The sequence below is a fragment of the Lichenostomus cassidix genome, chromosome 8 (assembly GCF_008360975.1).
Source record: "Lichenostomus cassidix isolate B80296 chromosome 8, HeHo_3.0, whole genome shotgun sequence".
Lineage (NCBI taxonomy): Eukaryota > Metazoa > Chordata > Aves > Passeriformes > Meliphagidae > Lichenostomus > Lichenostomus cassidix.
Window position 1 is genome coordinate 29,254,785 of NC_139489.1, and position 27,494 is coordinate 29,282,278.

The 27,494-nt window shown below is 43.9% G+C and overlaps 1 protein-coding gene across 1 annotated transcript in view; it reads right to left on the bottom strand.

The window, feature by feature from the left end:
* The window catches only part of HMCN1 (hemicentin 1), a 167,435-nt gene that overhangs the window by 67,620 nt on the left and 72,321 nt on the right, over positions 1-27,494 (bottom strand). The window contains exons 20-40 of the mRNA XM_085068685.1: positions 26,261-26,373; positions 24,954-25,113; positions 24,033-24,207; positions 21,683-21,810; positions 20,113-20,385; positions 19,165-19,260; positions 18,588-18,782; positions 17,465-17,595; positions 16,700-16,847; positions 16,120-16,246; positions 14,945-15,099; positions 12,721-12,999; positions 11,652-11,933; positions 10,548-10,656; positions 9,829-9,998; positions 9,392-9,546; positions 8,552-8,675; positions 7,246-7,347; positions 5,362-5,514; positions 2,177-2,328; positions 1,294-1,417 (exon numbers count right to left, since the gene is read on the bottom strand). Coding sequence (XP_084924811.1) covers positions 1,294-1,417; positions 2,177-2,328; positions 5,362-5,514; positions 7,246-7,347; positions 8,552-8,675; positions 9,392-9,546; positions 9,829-9,998; positions 10,548-10,656; positions 11,652-11,933; positions 12,721-12,999; positions 14,945-15,099; positions 16,120-16,246; positions 16,700-16,847; positions 17,465-17,595; positions 18,588-18,782; positions 19,165-19,260; positions 20,113-20,385; positions 21,683-21,810; positions 24,033-24,207; positions 24,954-25,113; positions 26,261-26,373 — 3,351 coding nt within the window. The remainder of the gene's footprint in view (positions 1-1,293; positions 1,418-2,176; positions 2,329-5,361; positions 5,515-7,245; positions 7,348-8,551; positions 8,676-9,391; positions 9,547-9,828; positions 9,999-10,547; positions 10,657-11,651; positions 11,934-12,720; positions 13,000-14,944; positions 15,100-16,119; positions 16,247-16,699; positions 16,848-17,464; positions 17,596-18,587; positions 18,783-19,164; positions 19,261-20,112; positions 20,386-21,682; positions 21,811-24,032; positions 24,208-24,953; positions 25,114-26,260; positions 26,374-27,494) is intronic.

The following is a 27,494-nucleotide window of genomic DNA, read 5'->3' on the forward strand; positions in this document are numbered from 1 at the left end:
CAAGTGGCAGATCATTGTTCATCCTCGTTTCACTGGTGGACCAAACCTCTGAGCCATCCAAGGAAACTCAAAACCTGCTGCAGTCATTCTCCCTGGCATCCCTGCTGGCACAGCACCCACAGGCTCTGAGAACACAACATGGGGTGACCTTAGGGACCCTTCCAGTGCCTGAAGAGGCTCCAAGAGATGGAGAGGGACTTTGGAGAAGGGCCTGGAAGGACAGGACAATTAGGAATGCCTTCCAGAGGGCAGGGATAGATGGGATTACTGGGAAGGAATTCTTCCCTAGGATGGTGGGGAGGCCCTGGCACAGGGTGCCCAGAGAAGCTGTGGCTGCCCCTGGATCCCTGCAAGTGTCCAAGGCCAGGATGGACACTGGGGCTTGGAGAAGCCTGGGATAGTGGAAGGTGTCCCTGCCCATGGCAGGGGGTGGCACTGCGTGGGCTTCAAGGTGCCTTCAAACCTAAACCGTGCTGTCATTCTATAAATATGAAAAGGCATCTCACAGAAGTTATAAAAAACCCAGGATGAAACTCATACAAGTTACAAGAAAACCCAGAATCACAGAATATCCTGAGCTGAAAGGGACCCACAGGGATCACCAAAGTCCAACTCCTGGGTCTGCACAGGACAGTCCCAAGAATCCCACCATGTGCCTGAGAGCGCTGTCTAAATCAGATGGGAGGATGAATCTACACAAGTTCAGGCAAAAAGATTTCAGAATTAACTTACTGACAATCTGGAGAGCTGACAAGTAACACTTATTTCCTGCTCCTTGAAAGAGACAGAGTTGATTGGTTGGGCTCCACACAGTGTCACTATTTAGCACTAAAATAGTCCCCTCCATTTAGACAGGCAGAGCAAGGCTTGGGAAGGGGATGGGAACAGCAGAGCTGGATGGGGAACTCCCAGTGACTCCTGGGGCAATAAAGACAATGGAGCACTGGCCCCAAGAATATCTCTCACCTGGCAGATCTACAGGGTCTTAGACAAACACGTATTTTCTTTTATCATTTATAAATGAGCTTTTACGTATTCAACTTGCAAATTCACTGTTGTAGTTACATTTCTTCAAGGATACACAGAAGGACACACCTACATGCCCTAATAAATGAGGACCTATGTGAATATATATGTTTTAACTTCCATACACACACCCCTCCTCCTCACTTAGCCTTCCATTATGGGTTGGGTCTGTTTTTACTCAGTGCTGCTCAGGCTCTGGGCCCAGTGTGTTAAATTAAAGCTCCAGGAAGAGCTCTCAGGACCAAAGCAAAGGCATTTGTCACTCACCATAAACGCGGAGGTCGATGTCCCTCTGGCTCTCCCCTGCAGCATTGAGTGCCACACAGGTGTATGTCCCCGTGTCACTGAGATGGGCACTGGGCAGTGCCAGCACCCGGCCCCCAGACAGGACCTGCAACAGGAGCAGGGCACTTTCAGACACACCCCAGTGTCAAACAGGAGCAGGGGGAGCTCTTAGGATTCATTTCAGAATGAAACACAAAACAAGTGTTTTGCCACTGCTTCCCACCATCCCCATGCTCCCTGTGCTCTTCCCTGCACTCCAGCGTTCTCTTCTGATCCAGACTTGTAAAAGCAGAACTCCAAATTCATGCCAATCCATAGGGAACTCCTGGTACTCCCAAGACTCTGCAGGAGCTGGAGACCCCTCCCTCCCACTGGCTTCAAACATGCTGTCACACCTTCTGTCTGTGCCCTGAGCTGTCCCCACAGAACAGAAATTTCCCCTCTTCCCCTTCAGTTTACACAATTAGCTTCCAAAAACCAACCATGGCCTCTCCTTTTACCTCTGAAGTATATCCTTATATCAGAGGCTGGTTTTCTCTTCTGAATGACTGTTGTAAGTAACGAGCTCTACAGACCTCTTCAGCAGAGGAATATGGTCCAATTTCCTCATCTTCCCACTAAGTGGAAAATTTGTTGATGCAAACTCTTACTCAGTATGACATCAGCTAAAGGACCACTTTATTTCAATATTTCTCTGTCTTCCACTTCACACTAACTACTGCAGCTAACTCACTCAAACAACACACAGCAAAAGGCCTTATATTTTTATTGTGAATCCTCTTCTCTTCCATTAAACTGCATTGACTTAAAAGCCTCCTGCCACAGCAGGGAGCAGCACAGACAGAGTAGGATCTGACTGCAGTACCTGGAGTCCATTGCTGACGCTGGACACAGGGCTCCCATCCTTCAGCCAGGTCAGGATAGGGGCAGGGATGCCTCTGGCTTCACACTCCAGCCTCACTGGATTATTGACCACCACTGTCACCATGTCACTGCTGCCGGAGATGGATGGGGGGACTGAAAAAAAACCACAGAAAAAGGGCTGTAACAGTACATAAGAGTATTAATCACAATGAAATTAAATAGGCTGCCTAGTTTGGGATGTTATTTCTCTTTTCTCATGTTATTCCTACTGAACTCTTGTCATGCTCTGTGCCAGATTCTGCTCTTTCCTTGCACAAGCAGGCAGATAACCACAGCGAAAACTACTGTGAGCAAGGTATGTGGGACTGGGCCCACAGCCCAGAGGACAGCTGTGAAACCCAGGAACCACACCATAAAGCCAGAAAATATTCCCTCAAACTTCTCCAATATTCCATTTAGACCTTGTGGAAGGCTTTAGGAGTGGTGGGGATTAAAGAAAGGAGTTTACCAAATAAACTACATAAAGTAAATCCATACACAGAGTGATAAATTGGCCTGGCAGAGCATATGGGAACGTTTACCAAATTGGACTGGAAAACATCTGCCTGTCTGATGACACAAAACATTGTAATGGAACATCTAAAGCACTTATTCTAGGCGCACCATCTAGCAAATATTGTAAGGCAGTGGCAGAAAAGGAGACATGAACATTTAAAAAAGGAAGATGTTTCATTGACTAGGAGAATCAAAACTATTCTATTTTCTCCTACCACTAATAACTAAGGAATAAAGCTTAAAATTTAGTGTCAGGTGAGAACTTAATGCTTGAAGTCACTCCTGCAAAGAGAGAAGAATGGTGTGAAGAGAGAAAACATGTATAAAATTCTGCACTGAAAGTAAGATTCATTAGTGAATTTAGCAACCTCTAAGAGCCTGTAATTCAGGTTTTGGCTGCCCCATCCCTGGAAGTGTCCAAGGCAAGGTTGGATGGGGCTTGGAGAAACCTGGGATAGTGGAAGGTGTCCCTGCCCATGGCAGGGTATGGAATGAGATGGTCTTTAAACTCCTTTCCAACCTAAACCATTCCATGATTCTGTGATTCTCCCCACTCTTACATGTATTTCAGTAATAGCAGAAAGGGCAAGAAAAAAAGCACAAGATTTTATAATTTTAAAATCTTCTCCCTGTACACAGAGTTCCTCCTATTGCAGTGCAATGGCATCCATTGTTCTTAAATGCCTGAGAAAGTTATACTGGGGAGAAGGAAATGAAAAAATTAATACAATGAAATGAAATCCTGTGCATACACTAAACTGGAATTCCACCTGCTTCCTTCAGTTGGCCTGCCTGGTTCCATTCAGTGTTAAGCCTGCAGTATCAAGCATTGTTTTTAATGCCAAAAAGATCTGTTAACACTATTAACAAACAGAAATTGTTGAATAAGACCAGCAGTTGACCAAGGCAGGTGCTCATAAAAATCTTGAGCAGCCTTTCCACAAATACAGTAGCACAACTTTCTGTACTTGGCATTTGAGCGTGCTCTCCATTAGGGAGTCATTGCTTCCACTGGGAAGAGGGCAAAACCCTCAAGTTTTGTCTTCTCAAATTCATCAACTCAAAGGACAGTGGGTGATAAAACTGTGGATGGGGAATTCCAGCAGCTCCCACTGTCAGCCTGGCAGGACCAAACTGAATGAAGCAGGTCCATGGACAGCAGTTTGATACAATTAGTTCTTTTGATGCAATTAGTTGTGACTGCAACGGCATACTCCATTCTAGAAGGGGAAGCTCTGTGTCTTAGTCAGAAGGTTTTAGTTCCCTACAGAACTCTGGACATGTTTGCTGAAATTCCGCCACCCTTAAAAAGACACACATGTACTGAGGGGTTATTTTTCATTTAACTAGAATAATGACCTTAGCTCTAAGGATTTCCTGGGAATTAATCACTGGGTGGAGTTAATTGCCTTTGACTATGTCTTGTGCCATCAGTTTTTCCCACGATGGTCATAAAATCCATGGAAACGCACTGCCCAAGTCATTAATTAGCGTTAATAGGACCTATATACTCTTGTGCGCATCTCAGTTGGGGACACTGGGCCAAATTTGGGCCACACTTTTGCATGGAAGAAAAACACACAGAAAACCAGCTACATGCACACGCATGTTTCAAAGATAAGAATTTGGATAATGGCCACATCCAAAAGCCACTGAAATCAGTGGAAAAGCTCCAATTTGGCTTTTGCTCAGGTGTCTCATGTCAGCAAACACCCACACTTCCACTTCATCTTATTAGACACTGCGCATTTTTTTTAAAACTCTTGGATTACGAAAGAGCACTTGATTTGATCTGTGTCTTTTGTCTACTATGAGCTTCAAAGTCACCTACAACAAACCCCAGCAATTGCCAGGTCCTCCAAATCACCATAGTGATCCCTTAAATAAAATACCTCTTCCACAAATCCAGTGTCTCTGCTCATTCTTCTTAGAAATGCCTTCCCTTAGCACATTTTCCTCATTTAAAACACCTATTCTACTGCCACTAAGAAAACAAAAGAGTGAAGAGCATGGAGTGCCAGGACAAGGGGAATGGCTTCCCACTGCCAGAGGGCAGGGAGAGATGGGATTGTGGGAAGAAATTCTTCCCTGGGAGGGTGGGGAGCACAGGGTGCCCAGAGAAGCTGTGGCTGCCCCTGGATCCCTGCAAGTGTCCAAGGCCAGGCTGGATGGGGCTTGGAGTAACCTGGGATAGTGGAAGGTGTCCCTGGGAGTGGGATGGGCTCTAAGCTCCCTTCAATCCCAAATCCTCCTGGGATTCTATGATCATGTTGTGAGTGACACCAAGTCTGTTAAACAGACTGGAAAAGGAGGAAAACAAAGGTGGAGCTTTCACATGTTGTCCCTGAGTGTCACTATACAGGGCAAGAGGAAACAGCCTCAAGCTGTGCCGGGGGTGGGGGTTTAATTTGGATATTAGGACAAATTTTTTCATGGAAAGGGTGGTCAGACACTGGCACAGCTGCCCAGGTGGTGTCCCCATCCCTGGAGGGATTTAAAAGCCATGTGGATGTGGCATGTGGGGACATGGGTCAGTGGTGGCCTTGGCAGCACTGGGGGACCAGCTGGGCTTGATGCTCTCAGAGGTGTTTCCCCAGCTCCAGAGTGCCAGCTCTGTGGTGCCTCACTCACCATGGACCTGGAGGCTGTAGAGCAGCTCAGAGGCGCCCGCAGCGTTGGCCGCCAGGCACCTGTAGAGGCCAGAGTCAGCCACCTGCGCGCCCTCGATGTGCAGCACCTGACCGCGCTCACCCAGCACACGGCCGTCCTTGGACCATGAGATGGCTGCGGGAGGAACGGGGACAAGTCACCAACAACCCTGGGACAAACATGGCCCCACAGAGCCATCAAACTATCCACCCCAGCTTTCACACACCAGCGTTCAACAGTCACTGTCAGCGTTCATCGTGAGTAACAATAAAATGGAACTGAAAACAAGGAAATTGGGAGATTGGTACAAAATACTGACTATGCCCCAAAATTCAATAGCAAATTTGACACTATCATCCACACCACCCATATATTTATGGAAAAGTGTTCTGAAATTGGAAAACTGTCACGCAAAGCAAATTACAGGGAATTATCTTATACCAAGGAAAAGTGCACATGTTTAAAACCACACAAAAATATGGAGGTGTCCCTGCCCATGGCAGGGGTATGGAAGGAGATGAGCTTTAAGGTCACTTCCAATGCAAACCATGCAGGGATTTTATAATATATATCAATGTTTTTTACCTTTTATCCTAAATTATCACTACATTTAACTAAACTACCTGGGACAAGGAATCAAAATGTAAGCAACCAAACCAAAGTGCAACTGACAGACTGAAAAACTGAAAATAAAGAGCAAAAAACTGATGTTACTGCAAAAGAAAGTTTATAGGAAGTTGGCAACCAAGAAAATCTATGGATTTTGCATCTCAGCCAAAAGATGGCATCATAGATCAGGAGAATAGTTCACTGAGGCTGTACTGGCACCACTTCACTGCTCAGAAGAAATTACCACTCACTGAATGAGTATCTGTAATACACAGGGGTTTTTTTGGGGAAGACTCACACTCACAAAGTGCTCTGGCCTGACTGATAGACCAGACTTGCACACAGCTTCTCTCTTTTCCAGTGGGATGCTGTGCTCTCACTTTCCTGAGCTAATGCTGTATCTTGACATTAAGATGTGCCATCACAATCATACCAGAGGTGATCAAACTGTTCTTACTGCGTAAGTTATCTGAAATCCATAATTTTAACTGTTTGTTCTAAAATAACTGAAAATTTGGGGGGAAAAAAGGAGGAAAAAAAAAATTAAAAGGAATGTAAAATGGATATGAAGTTCTTATGTTTTTATAACATTTTACTTCCTCAATATTTTAAATTCTTCTTTTTTACAAGTCTAAATTATTCTATAAAATAATACTTTGCCGTGAATTAATTCTTAAAAAGGCAGAAAAGGAGAAGCTGGATGCACATCTGAAATGTAATAACACCTTTCTGCTGCAAATGTTGCTACAATCAGCACAAGAATAACATGCTCTATTAGATATAAGCTCCTAGTAACTATTCCCCAGTTTCGCTCTACAATAATACAGCAAATTGTTTTCATAGTAACATGTCCCTTTTTGTCTTATCAGATAATAAAAACAACACATTAAAGAAGGTCCTAGACATGGGCACACTTGGCAGGCACACTCAATACACGAAGCATTTCAGATCTGCCCTACACTATCAAATACCGAGCTGACAGGAGACAACAGGTTAAAGCTGATTCAGTAGAAATCCAGCAGTGCTCTTGCCTCACAAGGGCATCACAAGGGGACAGCTTATCCTTGTGATGTGTTCTCACTCACTGACCAGTGGGGATCACTGAATTCCTCAGTCCTTCCTCCATATCAGCCCATACTGACACTTCCCATCACAGTTTCTAGCTGGTTTAAAGCCACACAATTAGCTCCACATTCAGCATATCCACATGTGAAAGTGAAACCTTTATGGGATGTTCCTTGAGGTGCACATGGATACCTGGCAGAGGGTTCCCAGATGCTCTGCATTCAAGTTGGATTGGATTATTCACCACCACTGTTTCATTTAATGTTTTTCCTGCATCTTCCAGACTAGGTGGTTCTGGGAAAAGACAAAGGCAGCAGGTTTTCATTAATTCAGCCACCCAGCTAGCACAGCATCCAATAAACAAGCAATTAGTGGTAAGAGGAATAAAACATTATTTTTGTTCATTTTAATTTTTTTCAGGAAAAATTGAACTTAAAGTAAAATTGCAAGTAATGGGTGCACAACACAGAACAGCAATTCCTTCTCGTGGCAAGCTCCCCTCACTTCAGCTGGTGATTGTAAACTAAGTGGTAGTAGGTAAACTTAGTAAAAGTAGATATCTTTTACCTTCCTGAAGTTTAGAAATCTGAAACATGACAGAAACACCAGATAATGACACTTTGACACAAAGACTGACAGCAAAGGAGAGCTTCATGAGCATGGGACTGACACTGAAATTAGCTGTGATGCAATTACCACAGTCTGAATGTGGCTTCTCTTTCTAAATCTCATCCACAGAGACTCTGCAACCTCTCCTAGCTTCAGTTTAACGTTTTCCAGTTACTGGCTTGGTTTGGCAGTAAAAGTCAACATAACCATACTCTGTGAGAGTATTCCTGCACCTCTTGAGGATTCCCACACCTCCTTTGAGGATTGGGTCACATCAGCAATGCACAACACTTCGTGACCACTTCGGAGCCAAATATACGTAAATCGTGGTGAGAGCATTTATTAAATTCACATGCAAACACAGCTCCTCGAGTTTCCCTGATGCTTTTTATACTGTCTTTAGCTGAAAAAGAGAAAATCCCCTCACGAGAAAACGTTTATTTCTCAGAAAAGTCATCCCTGTAAAAATTTCCCATTGCAGGGTCATAGGGAATACCAACATCCACAAAAAACCTGGATGAAATTAGTAATGCCAGTGGTGGTATATCATATATTGATCCAGAAACACAGAGTACCCTTTTGATGGGCGGGTTAGTGGGAATGTGTTTGGCATTTTGGGATACCTCTGAGCAGTGGAGGTAGCTGGAAAGATACCAGGTAAACACACATACATACATTCATACATTCATTCATTCATTCATTCATTCGTTCATGTGGCCCTTGGTACTACAGGATAGAGGCCAAATTCTACAAAAGACAGTTTTTGCCATCACTCCTTGCCAATGGAGTGGGACAGAGAAAGAGAGCTGAGAGGTGGATGTGCAGAGTCCCAGCAAAGCCAGAGCAGAGTGACCCCAGGTGCAGAGGTGCCCAGCCAGCCCCACATTACCATGCACGTGGAGCCTGATGTGCTGCTGTGCCTCCCCCGCAGCGTTGGTGGCCACGCAGCTGTAACGGGCAGCATCTCCAGGCAGGGCCTTGCCAAGCTGCAGGACACGGCCCGAGGACTCCAGCTGTTCCCAAACACAGAGAGGAGCTGTGTGACACCCCTGTCCCCTCACAGTCGCCCGGCGAGAAGGCGAACGGCTGCTGAGCATGGCTGGGCTCATCGCCTCCCAACCCTGGCTCGTGGAGAAAGGAAACTGCTAGCTCAGAGATTTCAGTGTCCCTGGGACAGTGGCATCAGGAACTGTACAAGTGAGGGGCAGGCAGGCAGAGGAGACTGCAGGCAAGATGCCAAAAACTGCTCCAGCCATGGGAAATCAAAGCCATTGCAAGTGCTCATCCCCTGGAACATGCAATTATTGGGAAGGGCTCTACATGGAAAAGTAGGGTATCATCAAGAGAAGGGAATTACGTAGCTTCTGCAGTGAGCACAGAACAGCTCAGCTAATCCCACTCACAGGGACGAGTGGATAGAGCCACCTCACAATCAGCAGATAACCATTTGACTTTGAAGGGCAAAGTACAACTGGAAGGAGACAGATTCTGAATTTCCAGTCATGAACTCCCCTGATATGAGGTGCCTAATGGGATTCAGTCTACTAAACACGGCTATTACCTGAGACACCACCCCAGTCAGGTAAAAAGCCTCTCACTCTGCAGGATGGATCTTAAGCACCTTTGTATCACAGCGTGAGGGAAGCAAAAGGAAAAGAACCACTAACTAATGTGTAACTTACTGCAATTATCTTCCATGGTTTGGGTCCCATAAAAGAATCATGCTTACTCTGATATTGCCTCTGGCTGTGTTTACTGGCTGTCCATCTTTTAACCAGGTTATGGAAGGGCTGGGAAGGCCACTGGCTATGCACTGCAGCATCACAGGCTTGTGGAGCACGACTGCTCTCTCGGAAGGCCCAGCTGATTTAATGGTTGGAGGAACTGCAACAAGCACCAGAAACAGAAATGATGCATCACTGGAACATCAGACATTTAAATACAGAGAAGCAATATCCCAGAGGTACATTCTGCTTCCCAGTCTAGTGGAAGGGGTCCCTGCTTGGTCCAACCCAAACCATTCTATGATTCTATTTCATCTAATCTCATCTCCAATTTTTCAATCTGCTAATGGAAATAAACATTTATAGAAAGTTTGAGTACCTTGTTGCCAGCAATTGAAAATAAAAGCAGTCTGCTACTTCCTCCCCACCTTGAGTAACCTACCGTGCACTGTAACATCAAATTCCTTTTCATGTTCTCCTGCCTTGTTGGTAGCCACACATTTATAGCGGCCAGCGTCTGACACTTGAGCTTGAGAGATGACAAGTTTCTGTCCATTTAATAAGACCTTGTGTCCAGCCTCCTCTCCAACTGGTTGACCATCTTTGAACCACCTACCAAAAACAAAGTTCCATCACAGATGTCTGTGGAAGTCAGATCAACAACACAAACAAAATATGCACAGTTCTATTAAATGGAACATCTCAGTAACTCTGTTTGCATTTCTAGGGAAGTCTGGCAGTGTCAGATTGTATTGCCCTTGTCTGAGTGGCATGGATCGAAAGGGTTTCTCAGAAGGGAGCATTGCCACTACAGACAATGTCAGAAAGGTTACAGCAGATACCACCAGAGGCTGAGAGGAATCTCCAAAGCAAAAGCAGTCACAGGTGGCAGAAGAGAAGTGCACATTAAGTTGCATCAGCAAAGGACTGAGAGTTTTGTCTGCTCTAATCTCCAGGACATGGATACTGGCACAACAAAGCAAACTACTTTAAAGTAAAATCCTGAAGCTGCTGAGTGAGTGCCTGATGGTGCTATCAGTGGAGCCAGGAGTTTGTCCTCTACTCAATAACCACCCCTGATAACACAGGTGACCATAAAGCTCACCTAACCAACCAGCAGATTTATTTGTATTTTTTCTACTCTCATACCAGTGACCTTACGTGATAGCTGGTGAGGGTGTCCCTCTTGCTGGACAATCCAGCTCCAAAGGACTATGGAGAATCACAATGTAGTCCGAGACCTCATCCCCACCTTCCACAAATGGTGGGACTGTAAGAGAGAAAAATCCACCAACAGAAACATTTACACATCAGAAATACCATAAAAGATTCTCTCAAATCACAGTGTTAAACACATACAGAGTCATTAGGAACCACTGTTCCTTTTTGAAGGGAAACATCTGCCCTGTGACATTTTACTGCTTCAAATCACTGTTCTCACTTTTTTACTGTTTCTTGTTCGCTTGGGTTTTCCAGATTCGGTCAGAACGACCTTGTGAATTGGTGGGAAGGGGGTGACTTTTAGCACCCTCTGCCAGCAGGAAGAAACCACAAAGGTGCAGAGAACCCTCTTCACTGTGTCTCATCCTCTCTGGGAAGGAAGCACTGCCAACACAGCTCCTCCACTGACTATCAAGACCAGTGACATTTACCTGCAGCAGCAGAAGGGATGCTTTACATCTGCATTCAGTGTCGCGTTCAAGAGAGTAAAACCTAAAAACCAGATCTTTACAGCTGCCTTCCATGTCAGGAGAAGGTGATTCACATTTTTGCACAATTCATTTACCTCAAGACATTCAGAAGGGACTGCTGAGATGCAGACTGTGGTAACGGATTCAAGAGATATGAAAGAAAAAGCTTTTTTTTCAATATAAGGCTCAAAACTTGCACAACACAACTCAAATTCAGAGAAATATGACCTCTCGCAGAGGCAACTACTCAGTGGCATTTTTAATATATACCTCTGATTTTCTTCTCTTAAGGCAAGTTAGAAGAATTTTAGAGGTTACTGGGAACAATACTTACCTACCACATGCACAAAAACCCTTCAAGAAAAAGTTGGGGGTTTTTTTTGAAAAAAAGTACAAGGCTTCAACTGTCCTGTAGCCCTGGACAGAAAAGTTGTGCAGTGCCCAGGTTCAGCTACATACAGACCATGACTAACTGATCTTAATACATTGATACCCACAGAAATAAAACTGTAAGTTTTATGCAACTTTTCCATCTTAGATTTATGGCAATCTGATAAACCTGCATCTCACACACCTAAGATTTCAACGCCATACTTGATTTCTTGTTCTCCAGCTATGCTCGTGGCCACACACCAGTACTGGCCCCGGTCAGCCTCGACAGCATTGAGGATCTCCAGCTGCTTCCCCCCAGCCAGGACACGGAGCTTGGCACTTGCTTTCACAGGAACCCCATCTTTTAACCAGGTCAGGAGGGGGGGAGGGTTGCCAGCAGCCTTACACTCCAATGTCAGAGAATTCCCAGCAACCACCTGCCTGCTCTGGGCTGTGTCAGCATCGCCCTCGATTACTGGAGGAACTGCAGAAAGGAAAAGAAATATTGCACACCATTAATTCTGTAGCCAGAAAATATATTAAGAGCAAATGGGTTAGTTCCACCTACTCTGGCTCCATCTGCCATCATGACATACACAATGTCATGTGACAATTTGATGCTGGGGCAAGGCAGGGCAGAGAAGTCTAATGATGTACTTCAGTATTGACCAGTTGTATAAAATAGGATCTGCAGGACTTTGAAATGGAAGAACTAGACAAAAGGGATTTAAAAGACTAAAGATCCCACGCAGAGTGGTTCTTTCAAGTATTGTCCAGCATGCAGATGTGAAAGAGAATGGATAGACATGGAAAAGAAATAGTGATTGGAAGAAAGCATGGTACTAAATCTGGTGAAGGGAGGGCAGGGTTAGATGGGATATTGGGGGGGAATTGTTCCCTGGGATGGTGGGGAGGCCCTGGCATAGGGTGCCCAGAGAAGCTGTGGCTGCCCCTGGATCTCTGGAAGTGTCCGAGGCCAGGTTGGACAAGGCTTGGAGCAGCCTGGGATAGTGGAAGGTGTCCCTGCCCATGGCAGGCAGTGGCACTGGATGAGCTTTAAGGTCCCTTTCAGCCCACACCATTCTGTAATTCTCTGAAGTAAAGAGATTTTTGAGACTCCCATAAAGCAGAGGGTCTAAATCTTCCTCTACATGGCCCTGCCAACAGAGGCCAGAGTTCAAACACAGCCACCGGAGGCCTGCAGAGGCTGAAAATCTCTTCCAAATCTGCTCTGCAGGAGCAGCTAAGGCAGTCTGGGAGCTGTCCCTCACCATAGACATCCACGTGGAACAGCTTCTCAGCAGCCCCGGCTGCGCTGCTCACATGACACGAGTAGCGGGCAGAGTCGGACACCTGCGCCCGCGGGATCTGCAGGAACTGCCCCCTGTCCACATACACAGCCTGGGGGCTGGAAATCACACGCTGCCCATCCTTGTACCAGGTGATGGTGGGCACAGGGATTCCCCTGGTTTCACATTCCAGACTTATCAGGTTGTTGAGGAGCACCGACACCTCTGTGGTAATATTTCCTCCCTTAATACTAGGGGGGACTAGTGCAAAAGACAAAACAACAACATTAAAACATTACACTACAAATATGTGCAGATTTCAACAAAACATTAGAATGCTGTAAGAATAAAATATTTTCATCAGCTTTCCAACCCTTCCTACTGTGTTTTGTTTGGTTCTTTCCCTAGCTGAGCTGATCTATCACCTGTACAGTCCTCCAAGGCATACAGGGTTGAACGCATGAAGAGAACACACCAAAAAAGCCACCAGGCTCCCACATGGGCCAGGTTAGGACAGCTGGGCCTCCATGCCTCCTGCAATGCATCTGGGCAGCCCTCTTCCCTGTCTCCAAATGAACAGCAATCCACTGGATGCCTTGGGAGGTGCATCCTCCCAGCAAGGATTCTGCTATTGCAAATACCAAACACACCTAAGAGCCTCCACAACTGCAGTGGGAACAGCTCCATGCTCCAAACTTCTGAGGATGAAGTCACTCACTTTGAGACTAAGTATGAGCTTAACAGTCTTGCTTTATGCTCCTAGTTTTGAAGCTTTTTGGCCCATGGTAATTTCCCTTGCTCTCTAGGCAGCAGGACTCGGATTTTTCTAGCAAACAAGCTCTCGTGTAAATCAGCCAATATAAAGAGTCCGTAAATCTCTATAGAAGCAATAAAAACACAGTGCAATTGGCAACGACTAAATTTATGGCTGCTGAAAGTACCAGACACATCTGGAAGACACATTGACTCCTCTGCTGCCAAACATGCTCAGTATATCCACGGATTCCTCTGACTTCCACAGTGGTCCCTAAAAACACCACAGCAGAAATGTGAAACAAAGTGTCTGTGAATGGATGAATCTACACCGGAGATGCATCCTGCAATTCTCAAACCACAATGAAATATTTTCCCAATTAAACACTTTTTGTGCCAAAAAAATCCCAAATCCACCGAATATGCTGAAACACACCCAGTTCAAAGGCAAATGCATTTCTCTATTAGAGATGGGGAATGGTTTTAATATGGTGTTTTGGGAAAGTATCAAAGCAAAAAGCAGGGCTAAACAGCTAAAACAAAGTAAACTAGCAAGATTAGCATTGAAGTTCCTCATTTACTCCGTGGGCTTCTGTTTGTCCAGACAGGACTAATGAGAAATACAAAAGTAAAGAGAAGTTCCATTCTACTGTCACAAATTCATCTTTCCTGAAGAACCTGAAATAGAACTACTCATCTGCAAGGATCTGGGTGGTGGGGGAGAGGTGCTTTTCATTCCTGTAATCTTAGAATAGCCAAAATCACCTGCAAGTCTTCCCAGCATTTTCTTTGTTCCTGATAGAAAAAGGCTTCACCAGGATGACTGGTGCAAAGCCACATCCCTGTGCCTGTGGGTGCTCTGTGCTTCAGAAATGCCCCAGATGAGGGAAATAATGCACATTAAGTTGATACAATCACACACAATGCTCAGGAACAAATCCATAGCAAGTGAGGACTTGAAAGCTCTCAGATTCAAATCCCTACCCTTCACACTTGAGGCACAAGAATTTCTGAGTCACATAAAGCATGGGCTGTATCCTGGCACCAGGTTAAGAAAAATAAGACCAAACGTGTATTAAAATCAAAATCTTATTAATTTTCTCCTCCCTAAGACAGATCAAAACAATGAAGCCAATGTGATAATAAAATAATTCTGTTGAAACTAACAGCAGAATTTGAGAATGCCCTTCAAGATTTTTGGCTTTCACTAATTAGAAAAAAAGCACATGAACAACACTTCAAGATGTTTTCCAAGCCTGCAAAGACTACATCCATACTTCATACATACAACTACTCAAAAAGGTAATTTTGTGAACACATGATTATTAAGTTTACACACAAATTTTGTAGGATCAGAGCCTTAATTTGTACTTGCCTGAGTATCTTCATTCAAAAACAAACCTTATGAGTAAAACAAAAGGATATTCTGGGATCAAGCATTGCATAAACTTACCATGGACAACGAGCCTGACCTCCTTGACTTGTTTGCCAGCAGTGTTGGTGGCACTGCACTGGTAACGACCCTTGTCACCCCTGCGAGCACTCTTGATGTGGAGAACTTGATCTCTGTCCAGCAGCTCAACATTGGGATCACCCAAAAACAAGGGCCTGAAACAGAGACCATTTTGCTTCACAGAACTCTGACCCCACCCTTTCTGCATTAATTTAATCTGACAGTAAGAAGAGGTCCTTTGGTGGCAATAATTGTACCATTCGAGAGTGCCATTAGCACTAAATTAACAGCAGTAATCACAAGAACCACCATGAAGTGACAAACCACTATGATTAACTCTACTCTTAGCTTCTGAAAGAAACCAAACCACAAAAAGTATTTTTCTCAGGACCTCCAGGATGCTAGCACCAGAGCAAGAGTCCTACGCCTGACCTCAGCTTCTTTTCCAAATTTGTTTAGTCATGCCAGGCCTTTGCTGATAACAAAATGTCAACCACTACACAGGAATGATATATACATACCAAAGAGTAAGGAATTATCACAGCAGAATCTCTGTGAGTACTGACCAATGTCTATACCGAACCACATTGTTAGACAGCAAAAACACCCAGCCCAGCTTGGTTTTCAGCTAATATTTAAGCATCCAAGAATTCTTCTCCTGCTGTGCTTTCCTGGAGGATGAGGTGCAGAATGGAAATGTGCAGGCTATAAATGTTCTCCAACCTTTATGTATATGTGTATATATAGCCTTTAAAACCTTTAATGTATATATACAGAACTGCAAAAGGCGCTAGCCAGTAAAATTTTGATACAAGTTCTGTCTAACAGTGAAAAAATCATCTCAGCTAAACAACTGCATTTTAACTAATGACATGTTTAAAATAATCCAGGTAGAATAACTCACAGAATAAATTTAAAGAAAGGGCTCTGCTTATCTTGCTTCAAGCATCATCTCACTTCAAAACCCCAAAATCTGCTCTGCAGGTGTCAGTAATGGGTGATCTCAGAAAGAAAAGTGGGATGTTAAATTTGGATTAAAGAATTTACCACCTCACACGACCCCAAATTCTGATGGCACTAAGTTAATACTAAGTAGTTAAACATCGCACCTCCTCCCTCTCTGCTCTAGGGGAGGAAGAGCCTGACACAAACCACAAAAGCTGCACAATACTCACTTGCCATCTTTGAACCAGTGAATGTCAGGAACAGGGAAGCCTTTGGCTCTGCATTCCAGATGGATTTCCTGGTTGAGGATCACTGTCACTTCACCAGGGGCATCTGCACCTATTATGCTCGGTGGAACTTTAAAAGGACAAACATTAAGGAAGGACTGGTATTTAGCCAGGGAAGCTGTGCCCTGTGACTGGAGGAAAAGCAGCAGTGAATCTTACTAAGCCCTTGAAACACCTTTAGTGTTCACTGCAGAGGGAATTCTGCAGATCACAACAGATCGTGACAATCACTTCCACACCTGCACTGGTGAACTGTACCTGGGAACACTCCCATGTCACACTGCACACCCCAAATGCAAAACAAAGCACCAAAGCCCAGAAATAAAAAGCAGCATTTTGTCTCTGATGCTACAAGAGTGGCAAAGCTTAAGCACTCAGAGCTTCAGCAGCCAATACTTCATGGGCAGTGAGTGGAAGAAGCTACTCAAAATTAGTTGAAATGTATCGGCTTCTTAACTGTTTTTCCAATCACCAACTAAAACCCAAACCAAATGAAAATCAACCCCGAAGCCACAGAACTAACCAAGTATATGGAGGTTAAACAACTTCTCAGAACTTCCTGCTACGTTTATGGCTTTGCATGAATATTGTCCTGCGTCCTCAGTAGCAGCTTTCAGGAGCTTCAGTATCTTCCCATTGTGCACAATCTGGAGAGCACTGCTTTCCACAACCTTAGAGGAACCCGAGACATTAGCCTTATGTGATCCAAGCTACAGCAGCCAAATATCACAGCTGGATTTTTATAAGAAAATGATAGTTTTAGTGGAAGGATAATCTGTTTCCCCTTTCAGTTTCAGCACGAATCTCCTGCCCTGCTGCAATCTATTCATTATGGTCTGTAGCTCAGCCTACAGCAGGGAGTGGGGAAACTCCATCCAGCAGCCATTAGCAGTCCCAGGGGTGCATAAAGGGACCTCTCCTCATCTTAAACTACAACATATCAGCTACAAGTGGAAGCAGGGGACTCAAGGATAATCCTGAGGAATTCAATTCACCGCCAAAACTTCTTATTTCACTATCTATAGAATGAAAACAATGGCAATATTCGTCCCCTCTGCATGGACTGGCATCTACAATTCTGGGAGACTGCTAAGGCAAATTCCTGAGGGAATATTGAAAATAAAGAGTTTATGTTTGACTTACAGAATTAATGGATGAGCCCTATTATCTGCCTTTCTGTGGGGGTGTTCTTAGAGCACTTAAATATACATAATACATGTAAATGTATCTCTTTTAAATGAGTTATACCAAACCTTCAAAAGTCCACAGTTAGATTAATCCCACATACCTGGATATCATCCTTATACCAGGAGATGACTGGGAAGGGGTTACCAGTTACTTCACAGAAGAGACTGACAGTGTGATGAACAACCACAGATGTATTTGTCACCTTATCTTGATCTCTAATTTCAGGAGGAACTGCAAGAAAGCCCAACATCATGATCTAAGTCTTCCATTCCAGTGATTTCCCCCTTCTTCTTTCCCATCCCAGTCAAGGACCACTGTAATCTAAATTTCTCAAACCCTTCTCATTCCCTTCCCAACATTTCCATTTTTCTTTTGGCTCTGGACATATGTCCCTGCATCCTTTCTTCTCTTTACCCAGTAACAGATTCCCTGGGAAATTCACTCAAACACAAGCACCACCAACATTTTAAGAGAATAATCTTCATCTGAAATTTAATCTTGAAATCTTGTGTTATATGCTTTGCATATGAAGGAAGCATATTCCAGAGTCATCCTTCCCCTTCACTGGTCTAGTCATGCCCAAGAACCCCACCTATCATTTGTCCCACTATGAATGCAAAGAGAATGACCTTAAGTGGTAGTTCCAACCCCACTGATGAGCCCTGCTGGCACGAGATGAATTCCTGCTCTTCTCAAAATAAGGATATAATCCTGCTCAGGCATTAGAACTATCATGGGTAGCAAACAAGGCTGGAAGTACTCTGCAGGAACCAATACCTCAAGGCCACCTGTAGGGTTTCTATCTTCTAACTAGGATTCTGAAAGAAGAGTATCATGAACTAGAAATCTCCTAGCCTATGTTCATTCTGATAACTCTTCTCTTATTTGAAATGCAGATTTATCCCTCAATCTGTAATTTCTACAGTACCAAGTTTCATTTATTATTTGCATTAAACTTTTCAAGTATAACTGGAGTTTCTACCAATGACATGCATCTGGATCCCTGAGCAAAACCAAGATGGTTTGTGCATAAAGTCATGGAGAACAGAAACAATAGGGGAAAATAAAACTATCAAGAGTGTCAGAAAAACAGAAAGTACTCAGATGAGATTTCATCATTTGACAGCACCAGCACAGTGGGCCATTTGGGCCATGCAATTTCCAACAAGAAAACAGAAGATACTTTTCCAAGCAGCTCCCCAAGGGCTGTATGTATTATTTACCATGCACTTTCAGGCTGTATCTCCTCTGAGTGCTCCCAGCCTCGTTGGCTGCCACGCAGACATAGTCCCCACTGTCCAAGGGGCTGAGGGCAGCTATGACCAGCAGGGTCCCATCCTCCAGCAGCGACAGCCCAGGCTCAGCCCCGCTCAGCTCCCGCCCGTTCCGCAGCCATTTGATGGCAGGCTTGGGAATACCTGCAAGGAAAAGGGGAAACAGCCACAAATGCCTCGCTCAGCTCAGAACAAGGAAGATTCAAACAAGTCCTGCTGCTTGCTGGAAGGACAACACACAGGGAGGCCAGGAGCTTCCAAGAGGAAGCCCCAGCTGTTACAGGATGATTTTAACATTAAAAATCTTCATCCTAAACACTGTAAAATCCTTGTTGGCTAGCAATGACTTTCCACAGGACGTCCACACACGGTGCATATTTAAATCACTGTTAGTTTGAATTTTTCCATATAAAGCATACATGGAAAATACTGCGTGGATCAGACATTTTTACGGCAGCTTTGTAATATGCAATGGTCAGCAGAAGAAGATCCTTTGGCCACTCCAAGGGGTCACCAAGACACTCACCTTTTGCAGGGCATGGGAAGGCAATGCGCTGGTTCACCACTCTTTCTTGGAAGGGGCTGTTGAATGGAGGGTCCAGGTCCTCGATAGTGGGAGACTCTGAAAGACAATCAGACCCGAAAAACTGCTTGATCTCTGCTCTAAATGTAAAAACACAGTTTGACAGTACATAACAGTAAGTCTCTCTCATTCACATAAGGTTACATTCCAATAACCCTCTTTACATTGACTGGAATGGGTATTATACAAGAAGTCTTGATTTCAGTGGGAATATTTAGGAAGTAAGCAGCACAAAGAGGCTTTCAAACTTGACAGAAAATGGTTCTTTTTAAATCCTGCTCTATTTATTTTGAAGGCAATGTTGCTGCATAATCTGAAAATTATTATTTTAACTGTTTTTTCCCCACACCACATTTTAGTGCTACTGCCATCTTTTGTTCTGAGTCTCATTTTAAACTCATATGCAGAATGAGACTATACAAAGAATATTCTTTATAATTAAATAAAGTTACTTAGAGCTCTTTGTTGCCTGTAAGAAGTGTTTCTCAACACCTCTAATCCAAAGGGATCAGAAGGTTGCCTTTAGATTTTTGCAAAGAAGAAATAGTTCCTGCTTAGCTTAAGTCAGTCATGCTCCACTGACATCTGTCAGCCCCTCAGGTGAGGAGTACATATTTAAATTGGCACGTTGACCACTGTTACCCTTTCAGCATTTCAACATAATTTTTAAATTTAAATATATATATTGAGCTTCTTTTTTTTTTAATTTCTGCAACCTCTCCAAAGACCATTTGCTCATTCTAATCCTCCTCAATTACCATGGGAACACAACATCTAAACCAGATGTGGCTTTTGCATCATGTACCAGCCGGCAGCAGAAAGCCCTGCCCGGCAAAGCCCCAACCCCACAGCCAGGCAGGGCCAGGGCAGAGTGTGGCCCCAGACAAGTACCTTGCACTTGCACTGTGACCTCGGCCGTGTCGCTGCCTGCGGCGTTGGTGGCCACACAGGTGTAGGCGCCTGCGTCAGGGGGCTGCACGCTGCCGATGCTCAGAGCTCCATCTGGGCTCTGCAGGAACTGCCCGCCGGCCATGGGCACAGCACTGCTGCCTCGGAACCAGGAAACCGATGGGGCAGGGATGCCCTGGGCACTGCAGGGAAGCTCCACTCGCTGCCCAGCCTGCACTTTCAGAACTCGAGGCCCACGCTGGATCCTTGGAGGAACTGAGGAAGACAAGTTCAGTCCAGAGAAATGGAAGGAAACGAAATACAGGATCATTCTTAAGGCTGGGAGGGCTGAGCATGTTCACCTGGAGAAGGCTCCACGGACACCTTACAGCCCCTGCCAGTGCCTAAAGGGGCTCCAGGAGAGCTGGAGAGGGACTTGGGACAAGGGAGGGAGGGACAGGACAAGGGAGAGCTATTTTAAACTAAGAGAGGGGAGATTCAAACCAGATATAAAGAATTTTTTACAGTGAGGGTGGGGAGGCCCTGGCACAGGTTGCCCAGAGAAGCTGTGGCTGCCCCTGGATCCCTGGAAGAGTCCAAGGCCAGGCTGGACACTGGAGCTTGGAACAGCCTGAGACAGCAGAAGGTGTCCCTGCCCATGGCAGGGGGTGGCACTGGATGACCTTCAAAAGTCTCTTTCAACCCAAACCATTTCCCGATCCTATGAAATTCTTTTCTATTTTTATTATTTCAGAAAATGTCCTTTATTTACTAAAACCAAATGCCCCCAGGTGACTACAAAAGCAGCCCTGCACATTCTCTGCACCAAAGAGAATGTGAGATACCCCGGTGCTGAATTTATTTAAACAAGCCACATTTCAAACTCTATTGAACAACTCCCATGAGCACTATCATATTCTGAGCACACTGGAAGAGCTGTGGGTACTGGCTCTTCATAACACAAAACAATTCAAAAGCTTTTATGATAAAGTTAATCACATTTTCCTTTTGGCATTTTAATTTCCTTTCCCTAATCCCTGGTCTTTGTACGCTTCCAAACACAAGTTCGGACAGGGAGATAAAATATGACTGGAAGTGATTTTGCTGGTCCTGAAGAATAATATAAATCCACCGTAAGTCTTTTGCCACAATGTTTTTGGTTTTAAGGATCGTTGGCAATAAAAAGATTTTTTAAAAATGCCTGAAACAATAACAAAGTGACATTTTTCTAGACATGAGAATGTGTGAGTGGTTAAGAGAAGGTGGCTGTGCCCCAGTATGGGGAGAGGAGAGAGACAAGGGAGTGACATGGGATAAAGGTAAGGAGAGTGAGGAGGACACAGGTCCTGGCTGGAGCCAGCAGACACCTTTACACATATCTATGATTTTGCATATGTTTATACAATATTTCCTTTCCACATAATCAATAACTCACATACGAAGATAAAATGACCTGAAAGAACAACAGCCAAGAGGATTTAATGTCAATTAGGAAAAACCTTTGAAAACCTCTTCAAGATGCTCAGCTCCATGGGGAAACTCGCAGATGATGAACCCTCTAGTTCCAACTCACCATGTACACTGAGCTTCACTGATTGAGTCACGTTCCCAGCAATGTTTGTGGCGACACAGATATACATTCCACTGTCTGAGACTTGGGTCTCACTGATCTTCATTGACCCCGAGGGGAGGAAAGTGTGTCTGCAAAAATAAGAAGCAGATAAACCATATAAACATGTGTGGAAAGATGAATGACCTCTCCTTATAGTCTGCTAATGATTGCTATGAGCTAAAATAACACTACTCTGACCATATTACTCAACTTTGACTTATATTTACTCATTTTTTTCCAACTCTTTATGGAGCCCTACATTCAGAATACACAGTAAATATCTAAAATATAAGATTCAAATCACAGCATTTGGTTCTAGCTATTTATAGGACATATTAAAATGTGATAGAGGCAGAGAAATTCAGCTCTTCACCCTCTTGCTAAAAATTTTTGCTCAGGTCAGGTCAGCAGGCTCAGAAAGTTAAAACTTTTAATACTGCTTCATCCTGGCAAAAAACGATTTTATATTGATTCAAGATGGAAGACAGGATTTTGACTCAAAACTGCCCATTCTGGTGTTCATAGGAATTGTCATTATTCCCCAGTAAATAATTAACTTCACAGCATTAAGTTCTCCCACAGTTCTGGTCACAGACCTGTAACACCAGAAGCAACATTGGCCAGCTAAGCCAAAATCTTCTGTAGAAGTCAAAGGTAATACAGACACTCTAATAACTGAGGAGGGAAGAAAAAAATGACAGCCAGGGATTGATGAGAAGAAATTTAAGCCTGGCACTCAAGGAAACATCCAGAATTGGCAGGAATTGATGGGATCATCTGCCTTCCTTTCTCTGGCACTATAATTTGGACAACATTATCATAAGGACATAAATGGTGAGTTTGGGGATTGCAATTGCTGGAGAGAATGGAAGGAAAGTGAAATGTATTTTTTCCAGCATAAAATCTGTCTGATACTACAATTCCTCCTCTGCTGCCTGTATCTTTCCAAACTTTTTGTGTATTTTTTCATAAGCCCAAAAGACAAATTTCTGAGGCAACTTCTTCTTGATTTTGTCCAGTAATTACATTAGCTTTCTGATAGAAGCTCCTTCATATCTGATTTCCCTATCTGTTTACTGTTCACATTTCTAACAAGATCTTTGGGTGGTCTCAAACAATTCTGTTTGGAACAATCTGTAACTTTTGCTGACATCTGTAAACAATTTTATGGAATGGGCTGAGCTGGACTTCTGTTCCTCTGGACAACTTGGATCTCACCACAACAGCCATGAGCAAGTACCCTAATTCATCAGTGTCTCCTGAGGTAAAACAAGGACAAGTAAGAGACCAAGAATGCAGATTTGTTAGTGCATGCAACATGCTCACAGGACCCAGCAGAAAACTCCATATGGATTACTAAGAAAAAGCCAAGTCCCTGCACACGAGCCTCCTTCAGCAGACACGGTGGCCAATGAGCTGCTCAGGCTGTCACAGGCTCCCTGGAATGGCTCCAAGGTGCTGGTCTGGCCACAAGGGAAAGAGGATTTCTAGCACAATTCTTTAACACAGCTCAGACACTGGCAGATTCTTTCCATGGGATCACTGGGAGACACCAACAAGCACAGTGTGCCTGTAGCCAGCCTTGTCACTCTCTGTTTTATGGACACAGCTGCTGCCTGGCCCTTCTGAGGGACCCTGAGGGGCAGAAAGCAGCAGCACAGCCCATGACAGTACCTGGAATTCCAATGGGGAACATCCAGGGAATAGTGACCAACTTGTCCCCCTTCTTGTTCTGTGCCACATGAAAGAATAAGGGAGGACTCCAACACTGTCCAATACAGTCCCAAGCTCTTCATTCTGTAAGGCTGTCAGCCCAACATTTTACAAGTACTTAACTCTGCTTTCACATGTTCAAGAATCTCTGGCGAGAGTTTGGATCCAAAATACAGCAAGAAACGCACCCTTGTCAGCACACCCAAACATTTATTATCATCTGCATCCTACTGGCAGCTCAGGCTTTATGTAAATCACAGACAGGGCTCTCCTGAGCATAAATGTGAAGTTCATAAGAAAAGAAACCCAGTTTTTAAACAGTTATAATCATGCACAGATGATGTGGGTCTCTGGGCACCAGCACAGTACAAATACCCAGGATGTCTCTCCTCCTGGCCTCCTGAGATTGGATGTAAGCACATGCTGGAATGAGAGCTCTGCAGCCTTAGGAAAGAGAGTTTCAAGTACAACAGGTCAGGCAGGACAAAGTAACACCTTCTGAGTGAGCCTGTGGCAATCAGAAATCACACATTCTCCTAGAATCTTGAAAGCTTACAGGCAATTTCACTTTTCTTTTGTTTTCATCAAACATTGTTACCTTGGAGAGAATGGAGATATGAGCTGCATTTCTTTGGCCCAGGTAATTATGGGGGGTGGCAAGCTCCTCACTTCACATGGAAGTGTGACATCTTCCCCTGCAATTACTGAGATCTCTATGGGTTTATCATGTGCATTTCCTTGCTGGTCTCCAGGCCTGGACACTCTAGGTTTCACTATAACATGGAACACGTTAAGAAGCTGCAATGAATATATATAATCGTACAAATGTAACATCATACAACATCTTTTTATCTGGTATAAAACATTACAATCCTATTTTAGTGACCTGTCTGCAATAGAGATAAATCACGGCAGTGCTGATGTGCAGTTTCTGTAGGTCAGGCACAGGCTGATGCCCACATGGAACACCACAAACACCAGAAAGCCTGGACTATCCACCCAAAAGCTGGTTAGAAGAGATGGCTGTAGCTCCTGCAAGTGCTGAGCTCTGTATTGCATAGGTAGTTTGCAACCATTCCCTGAACTGTTACACTACTGCCCCAGTAACTCCAAGTCACAAAAGCCTTGCAGAGCACACCTACACCCAAACCAATTTTTTAAATAACTTTGGGAGATTGCAGGAAGTTTTGGGACCAGTGGGATTAATGGATCTTCATTCTTCTGTCGGCAGGAAATTCTATTCCTATACAGATGCTTCCTATCCACTTCCATAAATGATGAAATTATGCTCAGCCCAAGCCCCATGAACTCAAGGTAAGAGGGATCAGGAGGCTTTAAGGGAATCAAAATGGCTGAACGACAGGCTTTTTAGGATCAGCCATGTAAAAACTGCCTGGTTTGCAGATCCAAAAGCACTAATTGGAGAAGAGTTCCCACCCCATGTGCCCTGGGGGTGTCTAGCTCCCAATGCACTGGGTGGGTGACAGGAACACTGCAGCTGGGGGGAGGTGACACCCACCATAGACAGTCAGCTGCACCTTCCTGGTGGCATAGCCAGCAGCGTTGGTGGCAGTGCACATGTACTCCCCACTCTCCTCTCCCCCTGGGGACACCACAGAAAGGCTTCCATCTGACCCTGCCGAGAACCTCACATTGCTGGGAAGAATCACCTCTCCTTTCTGTGGAAAGAAAAACAACAGAAGTCCACAGTGCCTGGATTTTCAGAAATAAACCAAATTACAATTATTGAATTCAATAAAAGCTGCTTTTACTTTTTGAGGCTGACATGGACAAAATATTTTATATTAGCTGAGAAACTTGGCCCTAAAATTCCATTTATACAAACTAATTATCTACAATTAACTTTTCACAGTCCTTGAGTGTCACTTTCTAAGCAGCAATAAGAACAGAAGCACAGGGATTTTTATGCAGAAAATTTGCTACATCTTACGGACTCAAACTCTTAAAAGAAAATTTTAAAAATAATAGTGAAGAATAATAATCACATTTTCAACTGAGTTAATTCTGACATTGATTTCCAATGTCAAAATTAATCTTGTATACATTACACAAACTGGTTCTTATTCACCTCACTCTTTCTAGTCTGTATTGAACATTAGAAGCGATAATTAAGAAAAAGGAATCCTCCCATCTTCTCTTCCCTACCAAAACAACAGTTAACCATGTTCTATTCCTTCTTTGAAACAAAGCTGTTCCCAAGGACCCAATCAGTTACATCTGCACAACTTCTGACGCCCAAAAGTGCCTTCATACTACACCATGTGAGCTGTAACACACCCCAAATAACTGTAACTACCAGAAGCTATCCTGTTCAAGGAGGGGGAAAAAAAGACCTGACTTTCAGAAAAATGCTCTCAGAGGCTGAGGTCCTCCTCAGTGCATATCTTGTCAAGGCCGTGACTGAAAAGTGATGGGTTAGCCCCACAATGCCATTATTAAACACTTTCCTCAGAGGAAAAAAGTCATCTTGGAGCTCCACAAGGAAAATGAACTCTCAGTCTGTGGCAGGCTGCCCAAACGCAAATTATCAACTCACAACAGGAACAGGAAGAATTTCTGAAGTGTAAAACCCATAAAGATATAGCGATAACCTAAGGCCTGCCAAAGAATAGATCACTGAGCTGTGGCAGGACCACGGCCAAAAGTTCTGCTCTAAGAAACAAAAGCAGCTCTGAACAAACAGAGGTTTCTAGGTCCCTCCCAAGTGGTGCTTTTGGCCATGTTATTTGAATATAATTTTTATGACAATTAAATTACACGTTTAGCCCATCTTTCAGCATGAACAGCTCAAAGGTGAGGGATTACCTTGGACCAGACAATGGATGGTTTGGGAACTCCACTGGCTTTGCAGGGCAGTGTCACTGGGATCCCTTCGATGGTGCTGAATATCTGCTGTCCATGCTGAATGACAGGCAGGACTACAAACACAGGCAAATGTTAAAGACATGCAGAACACAATTGAACATGGTGCAACTTACTACAATAAAATCCTGATATTCAATTACTGCTTCCAACAGGCAAGCAGGGTTTGGGACCTTTCAGACTCTTCTCCAGCCCTAACATGGACAAGGAGCCACTTTCCAGCCTTTCAGGACAGAATAAATCCCTGTTCACTACAGAGCCTGCCAGCCACAGGCTCATCACTGCATTAGGCATATGCAGTTTCAAATTACCTGTACGTATTTCACTGACCAAAATTATTTCAGAAAGGCTTTGTGACATTATTCTCTGACAACATTTTAGGCTTTATTTCTCAAAATCAGTAACAGGAGGCAAAAAAACCCCAATTCCCTCACTCAGCTGAGCTGCCTCTGAATTAACAGAAAAATAAGATCAGATTTAAGGCTACAACACCAAAACCTAGATATATCTACACATATACAAAGATATTCATTTTTGTTCTCAAGCTCTGAAACATTAAAAAAAGTCTTGGCATGGAAGAACTTGCCTGTATTGAAAAATTATAGCCATTCCTTATATAAAAGGAGGTTTCAGCATCTTCAGTAAAGCTCAAAATAAATCTCCCATGATTAATTTAACATGTGAAAAGATTTAACACGTGAGAAACCATGAAGTGATTGTGGCCTCAGAGTTAATACAAATACGTTCAGCTGAAACACAGATGGGTTACCAGAGTGCTAACACTTTGTCTTGCTGTCAGTGCAATTTTTGGCATGTTTTAATTAAAGAGAAAAAATAAGAGGAAGGAGAAGGGAGATGACACCAAAAATAACAAACAAATTATGACTTTTACCAAACTCATAATTCAATCTCTTTCATTCTAATACTCCCATGAGCTGTGCTTCCTTGGCCCAGTTATGAAACATTCAGGCAGCACATTTCATGGTTTTCCAGCAAACTCCCACTTGCACCTGTTTTTTAATTAAACCAGATGAAGATTGCACAGGCCAGCCTTTGGAGCTGTTTAAAAACTAGGATCTTTTGTGATCACAAAACAGTTTTATTTGATTTTACTTGAAAACCAGTCCTGATTGCTCTTCCCTCTGCAGTGAATCCATTCTCCCCCCATGTTGCTTCA